General features: G+C 42.3%; 1 protein-coding gene across 2 annotated transcripts in view; it reads left to right on the forward strand.

Annotated features, from left to right (window-relative positions):
• Positions 1–16489, forward strand: part of itgb3b (integrin beta 3b) — a 97027-nt gene that overhangs the window by 50747 nt on the left and 29791 nt on the right. For both annotated transcript variants that reach the window (XM_043675308.2, XM_043675309.2), the window contains exons 6-10: positions 2837–2998; positions 4964–5059; positions 8128–8217; positions 8695–8829; positions 15182–15614. In XM_043675308.2, the coding sequence (XP_043531243.1) occupies positions 2837–2998; positions 4964–5059; positions 8128–8217; positions 8695–8829; positions 15182–15614 (916 nt within the window). The remainder of the gene's footprint in view (positions 1–2836; positions 2999–4963; positions 5060–8127; positions 8218–8694; positions 8830–15181; positions 15615–16489) is intronic.

Here is a 16489-nt window from a genome sequence, read left to right on the forward strand (position 1 = left end):
AGAACACAGCAGAATATAGATAAATTAGAGAGATGGGCAGAGAAATGGCAGATGGAGTTCAATCCAGGCAAATGCGAGGTGATGCATTTTGGAAGATCCAATTCAAGAGCGAACTATACAGTAAATGGAAAAGTCCTGGGAAAACGGATGTACAAAGAGATCTGGATGTTCAGGTCCATTGTTTCCTGAAGACGGCAACACAAGGCAATAGAGTGGTCAAGAAGGTATATGGCATGCTTTCCTTCTTAGGACGAGGTATTGAGTAGAAGAGTTGGCAGATCATGTTACAGTTGTATAAGACTTTAGTTCGGCCGCATTTGGAATACTGCATACAGTTCTGGTTGCTACATTACCAAAAGGATGCGGATGCTTTGGACAGGGTGCAGAAGAGGTTCATCAGGATGATATGGAGGGTGCTAGCTATGAAGAGAGGTGAGTAGGATTATTTTCATTACAAAGATGGAGGTTGAGTGGGGACTTGACTGAGGTCTAAAAAATCATGAAAGGTATAGACTGGATGGATAGCAAGAAGCTGAAAATGTGTTGCTGGAAAAGCACAGCAGGTCAGGCAGCATCTAAGGAGCAGGAGAATCGACGTTTCGGGCATGAGCCCTTCTTCAGGAATGAAGAAGGGCTCATGCCCGAAACGTGAATTCTCCTGCTCCTTGGATGCTACCTGACCTGCTGCGCTTTTCCAGCAACACATTTTCAGCTCCGATCTCCAGCATCTGCAATCCTCACTTTCTTCTGGATAGCAAGAAGCTTTTCCCCAGAGTGGGGAACTCAATTACTGAGGGTCATGAGTCCAAAGTAAGGGGGAAATGTTTAGGGAAGATATACGTGGAAAGTTCTTTACACAGAGGGTGATGGGTACCTGCAATGCTTTGCCAACGGAGGTGATAAACTCGGGCATGATAGCGTCATTTAAGATGTATCTAGACAGATACATGAATGGGCAGAGAGCAAAGGGATACAGATACTTAGAAAATATCGACAGGTTTAGATAGAGGATCTGGATCGGCGCACGCTTGGAGGGCCGAAGGGCCTGTTCCTCTGCTGTAAGGTTCTTTGTTTTTTGTTCTATGCTATATGTTCTAAAATCTGAGAAAGCTGATAAAGGAAATAGGAAAGATAAATTTAACAAAGGAGGTGGACTTTTTCCTAAAATATAACACTTATTTTGCAGGAGGAGGACCAACAGATGTAATTACATGCAAGGGTTTATATCCCTGTCCATTTTTTCCATAGTAGAATACTAATTAACCCATTCTACCTGACATGGAAAGGATGGTTGCATTTTTAGAATTTTTAATCCATGTATGATGTTATTTTACTGCTACTGGGAGAAGTAATCTGTGGATAGAGAACTGGAGGATAAAAAAACACAAATTATGGAAGTGCCTCATTGGGGTTTGAGCAGAAGTTAACCAAGGGAACATTAAGGAGCTAGCAGCAGTTGTTACAGGGAACACAGATGAACAGGGAGTTGGTGGAAGTGTGTTTTGTGTGCAATAAAGACGGGCACTTTGCCAAGAACCGTCCCATTAAGAAATGTGAGAACTTATGGTTCTAACAAGAAGGCATGCCAGGACAAGGATTTTAACAGACACAGAGTAATCTCCAGCCAGTTGCCAATGGAAATGGATAGTAACACAAGGCAGCTGTAGCATTCCACGGGAAAGGAAAACTGCAATATTGAAAAAAAACAGTTCCTGTTGAAGGGGTAAAACAAATTTTAGGACTATTAATTTACTGCAGGAATTTTGTAGAAAATTACACTGAACTACTCAGGCCCTTACAAAACCTTACCAAAGTGGGGTGGGCTAGCTCAGAGAAAGCTGAAAGGAGATAGCCTTTGAAAAAAATCAAACAGACACTAGCCACCGCACCAGCACTAGGGCTCCCTGATCTGAAAAATCCTTTTCACCTCTTTTGTAGTGAAAATAATGGCAATCAGTCTGCAGTAGTGTTACACAACAAGTTCCAGCCTGTGGGACATTATTCAGCTAAAATGGATCTCGTCATGATGAGATAATAGTCATGTGTTCGAGCCATCCAGTGTGCTACCTGTGCACTAATGACATCCTCCCCCTTGACACAGCTGCGGACGGTGATAAAACACTCTCCACACAGTATAGTCCAGTTATTGGAAACTGGCAAACTGAGAGGCGGCAAGCTGAATGGGAAGTCACACTGTTGTCAGGAGACAAGTACATGAAAGTGGTTAAAGATCAGAGAGAGAACCCAGCAAACTATGTGAATCAGGAAGGAGAAACACATGATTGTATCCCCTTCATGGAGCAGGAAGAGAAGAGACAGGGTCGAGTTAAGGAAGAGCCATCAGAGGGACCAGATGTGAAATTAATGTTTATAGGTGGAGTACAGAAGTATTATGATGGTGAGGCCTGGACAGGGTGGGCTGTGGTTAATTTAGCAGGAAAAAAGATAGAAGGATGTCACTGTGCACAGGTAGCCAAACTAAAAGTATTAACTGCCGCCCTGCAATTAGGTAAGGACAAAGGATTAACATCTACACAGACAGTAGATATGCCTTCAATGTAGTCCATGACTGCATGATAGCATTGACAATATGAGGTTACACTGTTACCCTTAAATAATTGCTATTAATTATTTTTCAGCCAGTAGCAATGTCACTAAGTGTGAGACATCCAAATCCCATCAGAGATTCAATGGATGCAGTAATACTTTTTCTACGATTTTTTGGAATGTTTGCCATATTTTGTTACGTGTGTGTGTGCGTGTGTGTCAGGGGTGGGGGTGGGGTAGTTGCTGGGAGGCATGTGAATGCTTCTAATGAATCCTTTGTTTGCTTCAGGATGATATCGGTTGGCGTCAGGAGGCCACACACATGTTGGTCTTTGTTACTGATGCTGGCTCACACTTCGCACTGGACGGCAGGCTGGCTGGTATCACCCGCCCTAATGATGGGCATTGCCATATGAATCTGAACAATGAGTACAATGCCTCCACTATCCTGGTACGTTCAGAAAGCAATATAGTTCCAATGGGGTGACGGCGCGGAATGTTTAAAGGCTGCTGGCTCCATCAAGTTCCCACCATGCATTGCACTTCAGCTGTCTGAAGCACTGGTTGAAAATTCTAGGTACATGCACTTGATTTCTGAAGAGCATTCATCCATTTTTAGATCGCCCAGTCTACTACTCTCTCCAGCCTATCCCACTCTCACAGCCACCAGTCTCCCAGTAGCACTGGTCTACAGTCATCAAGTATTCACTTTCTCAATCTACATCTGCTGTTGAGACCCTCCAATCTCTATCAGCTAGACAAACATTGTCCAGTTCACTCTGCAGGGTGTTAGCGGTCCTTTCCACCAACTGTCATGAAATTGTAATAAAATTTTCATCACACAACACAATTGTCAGGCAAGACCCAGGGGGATGTTTTTCTCTGAGTCAGATGGTTGTGGTTAAAACATATGCCGGTACAATGTTGAGGGACTGCTGCATTCTTGTAGGTAATGCCTCTTAAACACAATGTTAAACTGAGGCTCCAGCTAGACATAAGAACGAGGAGTAAACTATCTGGCCCATTGAGCCTGCTCTGCCATTCGATAAGATTATGGCTGATCTTGTCACGGACTCAGCTCTACTTACCTGCCCGCTTACCATAACACTTAATTCCTTTACTGTTCAAAAGTCTGTATTTGCCTTAAAAACATTCAGCGAAGTAGCCTCAACTGCTATACTGGGCAGGGAACTTCACAGGTTCATAATCTTTTGGGCGAAGAAGTTCCTCCTCAACTCAGTCTTAAATCTGCTTTCCCTTATTTTTGAAGCTATGCCCCCTAGTTCTAGCTTCACCCACCAGTGGAAACAACCTCCCTGCTTCTATCTTATCTATTCCCTTCATAAATTTGAATGGCACTGTTTTGAAGAGTTTGCTGGTGTCCACACATTGAAAAAGAAACAAATTTCACCCTGTTTATTTAACAGTCACAAATCATACAATCAGGTAACAATTTTCTCACTTTCCAGTCAGAGTGGCATGCCATAAGTTATGAGGATGGACTGCCCAGAGTTAATGACATGGGAGAAATGGGATCATGGTGAATAGCATCTCACTGATAAACTGTGACAATTAGCTTTCCAATCTCTTAAGATCCTACTGTGAGATATGTTACAACACAGCGGTGAATCCCTCTGCTAAATAAAGCAAACACCCAGAAAAGCTCACCTCACCTCATAATCTGTTAAAGTATGGTGACAGAGAACTCCCAAATTCCACTATTTAAAGAAAAGATATCAATTTATTCCTTAACTCTAAAAGTGACCATTGAACAACAACTATTTACAACTCTAAGCCTCCTTTCCCTTAACTGCTCCAACTCTATAACAATATACTGTTTCAATAGCCACCCATATTAAAATTACATCAACTTAATTTCAAAACCAGACAGTGGCTGTCGTCTTCGGTGTCTTCTGGCTTTTACTGGAAAGATATTTCATATGAAAAAAGTACCTTTGATAGAGAGTGTTTTGAATGTCAGTCTCTCTCTAAATGGCAGGTATTCTCACTGGCTAACTTTCAAAGTGTCTGCTTCTTTATACCTCTAACGTCAGATCATCTCATTGGTTCAAATGTTGACAAAACAGTAAATTCAAAATCGATTGGGTTTTAGTATCCTGAGGCAGAATTTAAACTGATTGGTTAAATTAAAATGGTTGTAAACAAAGCAACCAAAACATAGGCATTTGTTTTCCAGCCAAATATTACATATTTTCAATTTTCCAGTGCAGTCTGAGGCTGCTAGTCAGTCACATGACAGGTGCCTGCAAGCTCTCACTGCAAAACAGCTTTCTCTCTCTTTTAATGGTACAGTACGCTCCTTCAACAGATATTAAAACTGAACCAGGGCTTAAGAGAGGAGTTTTACTTTAAGTATCTGGAAACAAAACTCATCTCCATATGTTTCATGTTTCAGGATTACCCATCACTTGCTATGCTGGCTGAAAAACTCACGGAGAATAACATCTTTCTGATCTTTGCAGTCACTGGTTCGGTCACTGAGATATACAGGGTAAGCTTTAGAAAACTGTAAGATCCTCAAGAAAAGAAGAAGTGACAAACCCAAAGGCCAATGCAGCTTCCTAATGACATTGTCAGTTCTGCTAATGAGTTCACAGCGTCCTTTCCTGTCCCAGAGGACAGACAGGGAAACCTAAACAGGAGGTCGCCCCTGCACTGAATTCTAAATCTCAACTAATTATCTCATCTAAACACAAACCCTGATTAGTCTCTTTCTGTTGGTTTAACCTGTGCTCATTTTCATTCTCTCAAAGAATGTAATCATTGTTGGCTAGTTATGTTCTCTATAACTCTATTGTTCTGTGTAGATCTATGTGTAACACAGATATGCAAGAAATATGCCCGAAACGTCGATTCTCCTTCTCCTTTGATGCTGCCTGACCTGCTGCGCTTTTCCAGCAACACATTTTTAAGCTAATGCAAGAAATCAATCCAGGGAATGGTGCCTCAGAGCTGGGAATGTCACTTGCTTGGCCACTATTGATTACCCAGAGCTAATTGCCATTGAGGATGTGGTACAGAGCCCACATCCTGAACTACCACAGTCAGTGTGTGGGTACACCCACAGTGCTGTTAGGAAGGCAGTTGCAAGATTTTGAGAGAGTGACAGCGAATGATGATATACTTCCAGGTCTGGATGGTATACAGCTTGGGGAGGAGCTTGCAGATAGGAGTATTCCCACGTATTGTATAAGGCACTAGGTACCTGAAAGAATTAACTGACATCACAAGATAATCTTCATCCATCTAAAGGAACTTACCTGGGTGGACTTAATCAGAGCTGCACAGATTTCTCCATGTGTTCATCAGAGAGTATAGTTAGCAGAATGTCCAGTATATGTTAACAACGTACTCTTACATTGACTCTGATGTCTTTGGCAGACAATCATGTATCTTAGATGTAATGTAACTAGCTAGTACGTATGTTGTAATAAGCCCGGAATCTTGGTTGAAATCATTTGTTACCAGCTTTACTCACTTGGTATAAGGAGCTTCAGTAGAAAGATTGGTGGCATCCAATCTACCATGATTAAAAGACCAAGTAATTACTTTGTAGATTGGGCAGCACGGTGGCTCAGTGGTTAACACTGCTACCTCACAACGCCAGGGACCTGGGTTCGATTCCAGCCTCGGGTGACTGTCTGCGTGCAATTTGCACATTCTCCCCGTGTCTGCGTGGCTTTCCTCCAGGTGCTCTGATTTCCTCCTACAGTCCAAAGATGTGCGGGTCAGGTGAATTGGCCATACTAAATTGCCCATAGTGTTAGGTGCATTAGTCAGGGGTTAATGTGGGGAATGGGTCTGGGTGGGTTACTCTCCAGAGGGTCGGTGTGGACTTGCTGGGTCAAAGGGCCTGTTTCCATACTGTAGGGAATCTAATCTAATCTATTATTTTCCACTTCATTCATGCTCCTTCACAATTTATTATTCACAGCCGAGAATTAGCCACCCATTCCTTGGCCTCCCCCGTGTACCAGTCCACTGCCTAGGGTCTCCCATGAACCAGTCCACTCCCTGCACCCCCTCCCCCATGTACTAGCCCATCCCCTGGGGTCTCATACCAATTCACTTGCTGCACCCTCATCCCCCACCTACTAGCCCACTCCCTGGGGTCTTCCAACATACCAGCCTACGCCCCGGGTCTCCCTTTCCCCAGCCTACTCTCTGATCTCTCCCAAAATACCAGCCCACTCCGTAGGGTCTCCCATGCACCAGCCCACTCCCTTGCTTCCCGTTTATTTTTTGACTAAAAGACATTGAATGAGCAATTTGCATCTGCCTTCACATTATGAATGAGTATCACAGTGCTGTCTGTGAAATTGGAGATATTTGACTTAATAAAAATAGATAGTAAAGGGAAGTGATAAAGGTCATAATCGCAGCAAATTAACATAATGCCTAGCCAAAGTGGGGTGAGAAATGGGGATTAACAAGGAAGTCAGTACAAAGAGCACAGCTGAGACACTAAATGGACACTCTACTTCTCTCTATGGCAGTATCTTTTTTTTGGTAATGTCATAGTGGAAGAGAAGGTAGTTGAAGCATTGGGTGACAGGTATCGAAACAATACAATAAAACAAAGAACTATAGATTCCGGATATCTAAAATAAAAACAGAAATTGCTGGAGAAACTCTGTAGGTCTGGCAGTATCTGTGATAAGAGATAACGTTTCAGGTCTGGTGGCTCTTCATCTAGTGAAGAGTCACTTGACTTGAAACATTGCTCTGCTTTCTTCCTACTGAGGCTGCCAGAACTGCTGAGTTTCTGCAGCAATTTCTGTTTCTGTAACAAAAACAATGTTAGTTATTAACCAACATCCCTCGGACAGCACCTTCTAACTCTACAACAGCAGATACTCCCCATTTGCAAATTTCTGTCCAAGCCAGTCACCATCTTGGTTGGAAATATCGTCAGTGTCAAAATCTCTCAAAATCTCTCCGTGGGTTGACTGTGGGTTGACCCACTGTACATGGAACTATAGCATGCCAAAAAGGCAACTCACTACCACCTTCTCAAAAACAGTCATGGTGCCAGAGGACCAGAGAATTGTGAATGTTGTACCCTTCATTAAAAGAAGGTATGAGGATAAGCCCAGTTAGGACAAGCAGTCAATTTAGGGATAACAAAAGTATTAGGCATACAATGAACTTTGACAAACATGCATTAATTAAGTAATAGCTGCATAGATTTGTTGCCTCTTCAGTTGAACTTCATTTCTGGGCTTCTGTCTGTCAGTTTCCACAAAACGAGGAGGCTGATACACACAGCAATGGTAACAAATTGTTAAAGCCATACTTCAACTTCAGACACAAACAATTTCTGGGAAAAATCCTTACTTTCAGAAGTGTGTGATGTTCACATTAGTGCCTGTACAAAGTCACTGACAACAAGCTGGAATTAGGGAATGGATCAATACAAAGGATGAGCTTGAAATGGAGTAACAGGTTGGGATGACAGTGAAATCAATTGATAACTGGCTTGATTGTCAATGTGAGGGGATATGTTGAAGCTTTCAGATGAATGAAGCCTTATGTTGCGTAATCTTGCTTACTCCACAGAGTTACACTAAAATGCTTCCTGGTTCTACAGTTGGGACTATTTCCAGGGACTCCAGCAATGTCCTAGATATCATCATTGATGCCTATCAGGTAAGCTTGAACACAGCTTGCAGAGGTAATTGTTTGAATCAACATTGTCATTTACCTGAGGAGCAATGATTAAGGCTCCTGCAATTGCTCCTGCTCCTTCTCTCAAGGAGCTCCATCCCAAATGACATGAATTCTGGATTATTAAAGGAGGTCAGGAAGGAGACACCTGGCAGAATTCTCCAATACTGTTTGGAAATGGGAAAAGTGCCACCAAGGAATGCAGGCTGAGGGATGTCTCATCTCTGTTCAAGAGAGGAAAGAGAGATAAACCAGTGGAAAATAGAACAAGCTCATATATAACTGGAAATGATAAATTAAAAATCCACAGGTCAAGGAACTGAGAGGTGAGGGAAACTGTTGATAAAGGAATATTAGTCCAAGGAACTGCAGATAAGACATTGATAGGCCCGGGACAGCAGGACAAGCAAGAACAAAACTAGGCTTTAAACTAATGTCCGTGTTCTTCCTTATCTTCAGAGAATCCGCTCCATTGTAGAAATGGAAGTTTTGAATCTGCCAAAGGAACTGTCAGTAACCTTCGATGCTCACTGTGGAGATAATGGATTTTTCCCAGGACAGCGAGTCTGCTCCGGGCTGAAGATTGGAGACACAGTAAGTAGAGCAAAAGGCAGCCCACTGAGCAGAGCTAAACACCAGCCTGTAGCATGGTAACAAGCACTTATACCCTTAGTCAATGCCCATCGCAACACAGCAAAGCTGGTTTTGGATCAGAAATATTGTATTGTCGGCACTTCAACACTCAGAATCCCAAAGCAACATTCTGAGATTTGTTCTGTGGGGTTCTAGTTCTTGCGCAGTCACTGCAGACCTTTGTAACTGTGCTCTTTGAGGTGAGCTTTGACTCCAATTTTCATTCCCAGGTTAGAACCACTGAGACCATACATTTCCTGATCCTGCAAACCCAATTCTGGAAAAGCTTTTCCAGAAAGCTGAATGTTTATTTCACAGTATTGGAGTATCCTAAGAGATGGACAGTGTGAATGTGAGAAGGTGCCACTGGCTATGGATGAACCTGGCCACAAGGCATGCCTCCCTGCGCTGGCACCAAACTGCAGCACAATGGAAAAAAAAGAGTGAAATCCAAAGCATTGCTCCACCCCTTGACCTCCACATCCTCACCTCCCCCAAACACAATGCCCACATCCCATCTGTGCTGACCCGTGTCAATTCAGTCAGCCCATGTCCCTCTATCCATCCCCAATAGCACCTCTACCTCTAATGCCCCTTTACCCATGCACATGACACCTCATTACTCTCATGCTAACCTACGCTGTAGTACTCACCATCCAGCCCTTTGTAGCCCCAATGCCAAATTAGTGCCAACTCATACCACCACATAGCCCTACTATATTTTCCTGCCCTTTACATTGTAACTCATCACCTCGAGTGAAGCTCAGGAGCCACGTTGACATAACATAATGTTAGGAGAAAGTGAGGACTGCAGATGCTGGTCTTGCGAGTCGAAAAGTGTGACACTAGAAAAACACAGCTGGTCAGGCAGCATCCGAGGAACAGGAGAGTTGATAGTTCGGGCATAAGCTCTTCATTAGGAATTCCTGATTGGCAGAAGCTTTGCTATAGACAGTGCAGTTTCAACAATTTTTATGATTCGTCAAAATGGACAACATCTGCTGAATAATCCTGAATGTATGAAAACTTTGCTGTCAATCAATTCAGGATTGTCAGTCAGACTCTTAGCATGACACACTTGTACGCAGTGTTCCTTTGGCTTTCTATGTACAGATCAGCAAGTTGATGAGGATTGCAGCAGTGAGTCTGGTTCTGGTTTTCATATTGAATAAAGTAAAAATCAATGTGTCAGCTATTAGGTCATCCTTTTCCGGTTCCTCAATACTGAACACTCCTTCCTATCCTATCTCCCCCTGTTGTGGACCAGACAAAACTTCTTGAAAATATTTTAAGAAGGTAGTCTAGACACTAACTTTTTTCTTACTTTAAAGGCACCTGCGAAATGCTATGTTCTAGATGCAATTTGACGGGTCAAACTACTCAATGTTAAGCAAAACACAATTTATTCAAACACTATAGTTAAAATATAACAAAAGAAAGAGGAACTTGGAATTACTTAACTCTGTTAGCAATCTTAACAGATTAATAGATATAGTAACTATTACTAATTAAATGTTACAATATGGTAACATTCCGTAAACAGACCCCAAGACAAAATTTGAAATTCAGAAATCAGATTTTCCCACACGCAACGCCTGCAGTAGGAAGAGAAACCTCAGCTTCTCGCTGTAACTGAGATAAGGGAAGAATATCTTCTACTTCTACTTCTTCAAAACTCCTGCAACTTTTGTCCAATTTCAAAGCTTAAAAAAAAAGCTAGAAATCCTGGTCTTTGAGAACTGGCCACACCCATTCAGGCTGTTTTACTGTTCCAACTTTTTAAAAAAATCCCAAGCCCTCACATGTGGTTTATGTTATCTTAGACTGCTCGATACCTCTCATTCAATCTCTCAAAAGAAACCAGACAAAATACACTTCTTGAAGTCATAGCATCATCACACTTCCCCTACTGTCTTTTTCTCTTTCTCCCACCTCAACCCAATCCCCTGCTGCTTTCCCATCATTCCTGACTGCCCTTCACCTCCTCCTTATTCCTGTCTCTCCTTGAAGTTTTCCCCTCCCTTCTCCTTCTCTTATCTTTCTCCCATCTCTCCCACCTCCATCCTTTCTCTCCATCTTGTTCTCTGCTCAGTCCAAGAGGTGATATTATTAGAAGCTCCTCAAAGAATGAAAGGTTTTGACAGGGTTGTTAAGAAGGCATACAGTGTTTTAGCTTTTATTAATAGAGGGATCGAGTTCCGGAACCATGAGGTTATGCTACAGCTGTACAAAACTCTGGTGCGGCCACACTTGGAGTATTATGTACAGTTCTGGTCACCGCATTATAAGAAGAATGTGGAAGCTTTGGAAAGGGGGCAGAGAAGATTTACTAGGATGTTGCATAGTATGGATGGAAGATCTTATGAGGAAAGGCTGAGTGACTTGAGGTTGTTTTCGTTAGAGAGAAGAAGGTTGAGAGGTGACTTAATAGAGACATATAAATAATCAGAGGGTTAGATAGGGTGGACAAGGAGAGCCTTTTTCCAAGAATGGTGACGGCGAGCACAAGGGGGCATAGCTTTAAATTGAGGGGTGATAGATATAGGACAGATGTCAGAGGTAATTTCTTTACTCAGAGAGTAGTAAGGGTATGGAATGCTTTGCCTGCAACGGTAGTAGATTCGCCAACTTTAAGTACATTGAAGTCGTCATTGGACAAGCATATGGACGTACATGGAATAGTGTAGGTTAGATGGGCTTCAGATTGGTATAACAGGTCGGCGCAACATCGAGGGCCAAAGGGCCTGCACTGCGCTGTAATGTTCTATGTTCTATGTTTTGATAGGTAGAAGCAGCATAGATATTCCCACTTGTTTGGAAGTTTAAGCCTAGAGGACATCAATATACAATAATCCAATAAGAAATTCAGTAGAAGCATTGTCACCTAGGGAGTGTGAGAATGCAGAACTTGCTACAGTATAGAACAGTTGAAGTTATTGTATTAATGGGAAACTAGATAATTACATGCCAATAGGGTGAAAGGTGGTAAGAGGGAAGGAGACTGGTGCGGTTCTTGAGTGATAACAAAACCAAGGGTTCAATTCTTGTTCCATCTAAGGTTACCCTGAAAGACTTCCTTCTCAACTTCTCCCTTCGCCTGAGGTGTGGTGACCCTTGGGTTAAACTGCCACATATCATCTCTCTCTAATGAGACAGCATCTAATGGTACTCCAAGATGATGGTTTAAAGAGCTAGTACTATAACCTGGATACAACAGTCAGAATTCAGTTAGAACATAGAACATTACAGCGTAGTACAGGCCCTTTGGCCCTCGAAATTATGCTGACCTGTGATACCAATCTGAAGCCCATCTAACCAATACCATTCCATTATCATCCATATGTTTATCCAATGATAGAACATAATTAAATAGTTTTACATCATGTTAAAGAGAGAAAGATTTTACCCCATCCACATCACCCTTGTGGCACATGTCCCTGTGTAAACATTTCAGACTGAGCATTGCCAAAGGTGTAAATGAGAAATGTCTTGTGACATAAATTCCTTGTCAATGTCTAATCTACCTTATATTTTTAACCCATTTGTGACATTTCACAAGAACAGCTAGGGACCAACTTACTGCTGAACACAGGGCCCACATGGTTTTGAGCACCGAAGCCTCTTGTGGATATTACTAATTGACTTCAGCAATAGATGCCATGGAAACCACAGTCACCATGTGTCTAAGGAGCTGGTTCTGAAGAAGCTCTTCCCTCAATCTTACCTTATGTGCAGCATCAATTACTACATCACATTCCTTCAATAATAATTGCAATTAAGTTTTAAATTCCTTTTATGTAATAAAGAATTAGATTGTAATTACAGAACTTCCCGAACTGCAAAGGCGAGCCTAATTAAAAAGTATCCCAGGACCTAAGCCAAAGTGATTAAAAGACAACAGGAAGTTCTGACGTTTTTTAATTCCTTCAAGATTAACAAAATATCTTAACACTTCATGTTCCAAATTCTTTTTGAACCTAATGGACTAATGACTGGTACTTCAAACAAAGCACTGAGCTCAACATGTCCATGTCAGTATTTAAGCTAAACGCAAGCTTCCTTGAAACTATCAGTATCCTATTCCTTTCTCCATTTTGCTCTCATCAAGAATTTACAGGATCCCTACAGTGTGGAGACAGGACCTTCGGCCCAACAAATCCACACTTACACTCCGAAGAGTAACCCACCCAAACCCATTCCCCTTACCTTATATTTATCCCTGACTAATGCACCTAACCTACACATCCCTGAACACTATGGGCAATTTAGCACGGTCAATTCACTTAACCTGCACATCTCTGGACTGCGGGAGAAAACCGGAGCACCCAGAGGAAACCCGCATAGACATAGGGAGGATGTGCAAACTCCACACAGACAATCACCCGAAGCTGGAATAGAGCCCAGGTCCCTGGCTTTGTGAGGCAGCAGTTCTAACTACTGAGCCACCGTGCCACTCCTAAAGGAATCCCCTTAAAGGAATCAAGAACTATTTTTATACTGGAGATGGTAGACATGAGTGAAAGAATGGTCAGGTAGGATTTCAGAAATCTTCTGAAGAAGATGGTAGACATGAAGATGGATAGGGAAGGAATATCAGAGATTGTTGTTGTTGTTGGCATGGACCATGCCATGCCTGTAATGCAATGCCATGCCTACCAGCTGCAAACTCTGCTGAGAAAGACCCTTTGGATGTTCTGCCAGTTGGGCAGCATTATACCATTGTCTGGAATTAGGTCCCAAGAGGTGAAAATCTCTCCTGATAGCAGCTTCTAACCAATCAGATTCTGGTAATACCTGTGCTTGGCAGGAGGCTGAGAGAGAAAACCCAGATTTCAAGGATCCAGGAGAAAGGGAAGTGGTTTTTGTGGAGGCTGGACTTGCAGGGATAGAGATCATGAGGAGAGGGTGCAAGGGATTTGGAAGCAAGTGCAGGAGTTGGCTATCACTCTTGACGTCAACGTTCTTGATCAGGCACCAAGTCCCTTTGATCAAGGACCAGATGGACTCTATCCTTGTTGTGGAAGGGAAGAGAATCAATTGTACCTCGCTCTTCTAAGAATACAAGGAACTACCTGTGGACTAGCATTAGAGACCAGTGCAGAGAGATGGTGACATGGCTAGGAGTTTATTGCTTTCCACTCTAATGACATTCCTCTCACTGCGTTAATGATAAGTTATCACATAAACTGCAGAAACAGTTAAGCATTAGTAGTGCTATAATGACAGGGCTCTATTATAAACGTCTGCTCAAACCATAAGCAGTTATTTCAATTTGTAGACACAGGCAGATGTTGTTCGATTTTTAAAGGGCAGGGGATTTAAATAACATACCAAAAGAGAAATGCTGGAAAATCTCAGTAGGTCTGGGTGCATCTGTAAGGAGAGAAAAGAGCTGACGTTTCGAGTCTAACTGACCCTTTGATAAAGGGTCAGTTAGACTCGAAACGTCAGCTCTTTTCTCTCCTTACAGATGCTGCCAGACCTGCTGAGATTTTCCAGCATTTCTCTTTTGGTTTCAGATTCCAGCATCCACAGTAATTTGCTTTTATCCAGATTTAAGTAACATGATAGTTTGACAGTTCCACAAACCGTATCCACCCTTCATGAGCTTTTATGCCTTCTCTAAAAATTGTAACACCTACAGTGTGGGATGTGACCCTTGTTCTAGTGAAATTGGTGTCTGTACGAACTCAGCACTGAGGTCAGAAGTTCGGAAGAAGAGTCATACCAGGTACAAAATGCTTTTCTCTCCACAGATGCTACCAGACCTGCTGAGTTTCTGCAGCATTCTTTGTGATTGTGTCAAAATGATCTTGTCAGATTGGTGTTTCCCCCAAAGTATGAGTCAAATAATGACAGCTAATACACAGACTGATGCCCACAGCACACGTTCAAACTCCATATAAGACACTTATTGTCAACCTCTCCTCTTAGCTGAGGTATAGTGACCCTCAGTTTAAACTGCTGCCAGTCATCTCTCTGTATTGAGACAGCAGCCCTTTATTAGCTATCAACATCAACCCAAGTGCAATAATTATTACATATGGAGTAATAGTGGCCTATGAATTATGACACAATGAATTCAGATAGACTTTAAAACTTGTACTCTTCCTATGACCTGGCCAACATTCTTCCTTGAATCCACTCCACCAAAGATCATTCTGGTCATTCAACTTGTCGTTGGTGGAATAATGGCGTAAGTTGATTACCAAATTTACCTTTCTTATTGCAGTGACAGTGTTTTAAGGAAGATGTACAGCACTTCAAAGTATCTTTAGCTTTGTAAAAATAGAAATTCTTTCCTTGTCCGCAGGTTAATTTCACGGTGAAATTGGAAGCCAGGGAGTGCCCAGTCGGTGAAAAAGTGAAGACCTTTACGGTGAAACCCATTCTGTTTAGGGATTCCCTGGAGGTGACAGTCGATTTCAACTGTGACTGTGAGTGTGAGAAAGACGCTGTAGAAAACAGCACTCGGTGCTCTAATGGCAATGGGACCTACGAGTGTGGAGTGTGCAAGTGTCTCCCAGGCCGCCTTGGACCATCCTGTGAGTGCACAGACAGTGATTTCTCAGTGACTGAAGAGGCCTCCTGCACCCCAGAGGGAGGCGGGCCCATTTGCAGTAACCGGGGGGATTGCTTCTGTGGACAGTGCGTCTGCCACAACAGTGACTTTGGGATCATATCCGGCAAGTTCTGTGAATGCGATGACTTTTCTTGTGGACGCTTCAAGGGCAAACTGTGCTCAGGTGAGTTGCAAAATCCACTACTACTTGAAAATGTCGATCAATAGTCTCAACACTTGTCCATCACCAGCGAGTAAGAGGCGCCTGTCACTACCTCCCCTGGATTCCCACAGGATTCCTTTATTTGATACATCCTCACAAAGACTTTGGCTCAAACATGTACAAAGTCAAACATGTACAAGAGTAAGCTTCTTGGCCTTTGAGTCTCCTCTGCCATTCAATAAGATTGTGGCTGATCTGATTATCACCTCAACTCTACATTCCTGAATCAGCCCAATTAATCTTTCCCCTACCCTCTGGATAATCAAGAACCTATATACCACTGCCTTAAAAATATTTAAAGATTCAGCATCCACTGCCTTTTGAAGAAGGAAATTCCAAAGATTCACAACCCTCTGAGATGTTTTTTTCCTTATCTCTGTTTTTAAACCTTATTCTTAACCTTTGACCCCTAGTTCTATATTCACCCATAAGAGGAAACATCCTTTCAATGTCCATCCAGTTAAGTCACCTCAGGACATTTATCAGTAATTATAAATTAGTGATTTGGAGTCAAATTCTCGAAACAGGGCTTAAATAAGTATTATCTTAAAATCATCTTGCTGCATGCAAATTGCATGCCACAATTTATACATTATTCCATTACAACCATTCTGAAGATAAGACTGGGGAAGTTAGATTGGTTCTCCTTCCAGAAACATAGGCTGAAGGGAGATTTGATAGAGGTATTCAAGATCTGTCTGTGTAGAGCAAATAGTGAAAAACTGTTCCTTATTCATGACCACACCGAGAATGAGAGACAACAGATTGAAAGTAATTGGCAAAAGGAACAAAAACAAGTGGCCAGACTTGGAATACCAGGGAGTGTGATGGAGGCA

The sequence above is a fragment of the Chiloscyllium plagiosum genome, unplaced genomic scaffold, assembly GCF_037043375.1.
Source record: "Chiloscyllium plagiosum isolate Xiang-an unplaced genomic scaffold, Cpla_swu_hap1 HiC_scaffold_32, whole genome shotgun sequence".
Classification (NCBI taxonomy): Eukaryota; Metazoa; Chordata; class Chondrichthyes; order Orectolobiformes; family Hemiscylliidae; genus Chiloscyllium; species Chiloscyllium plagiosum.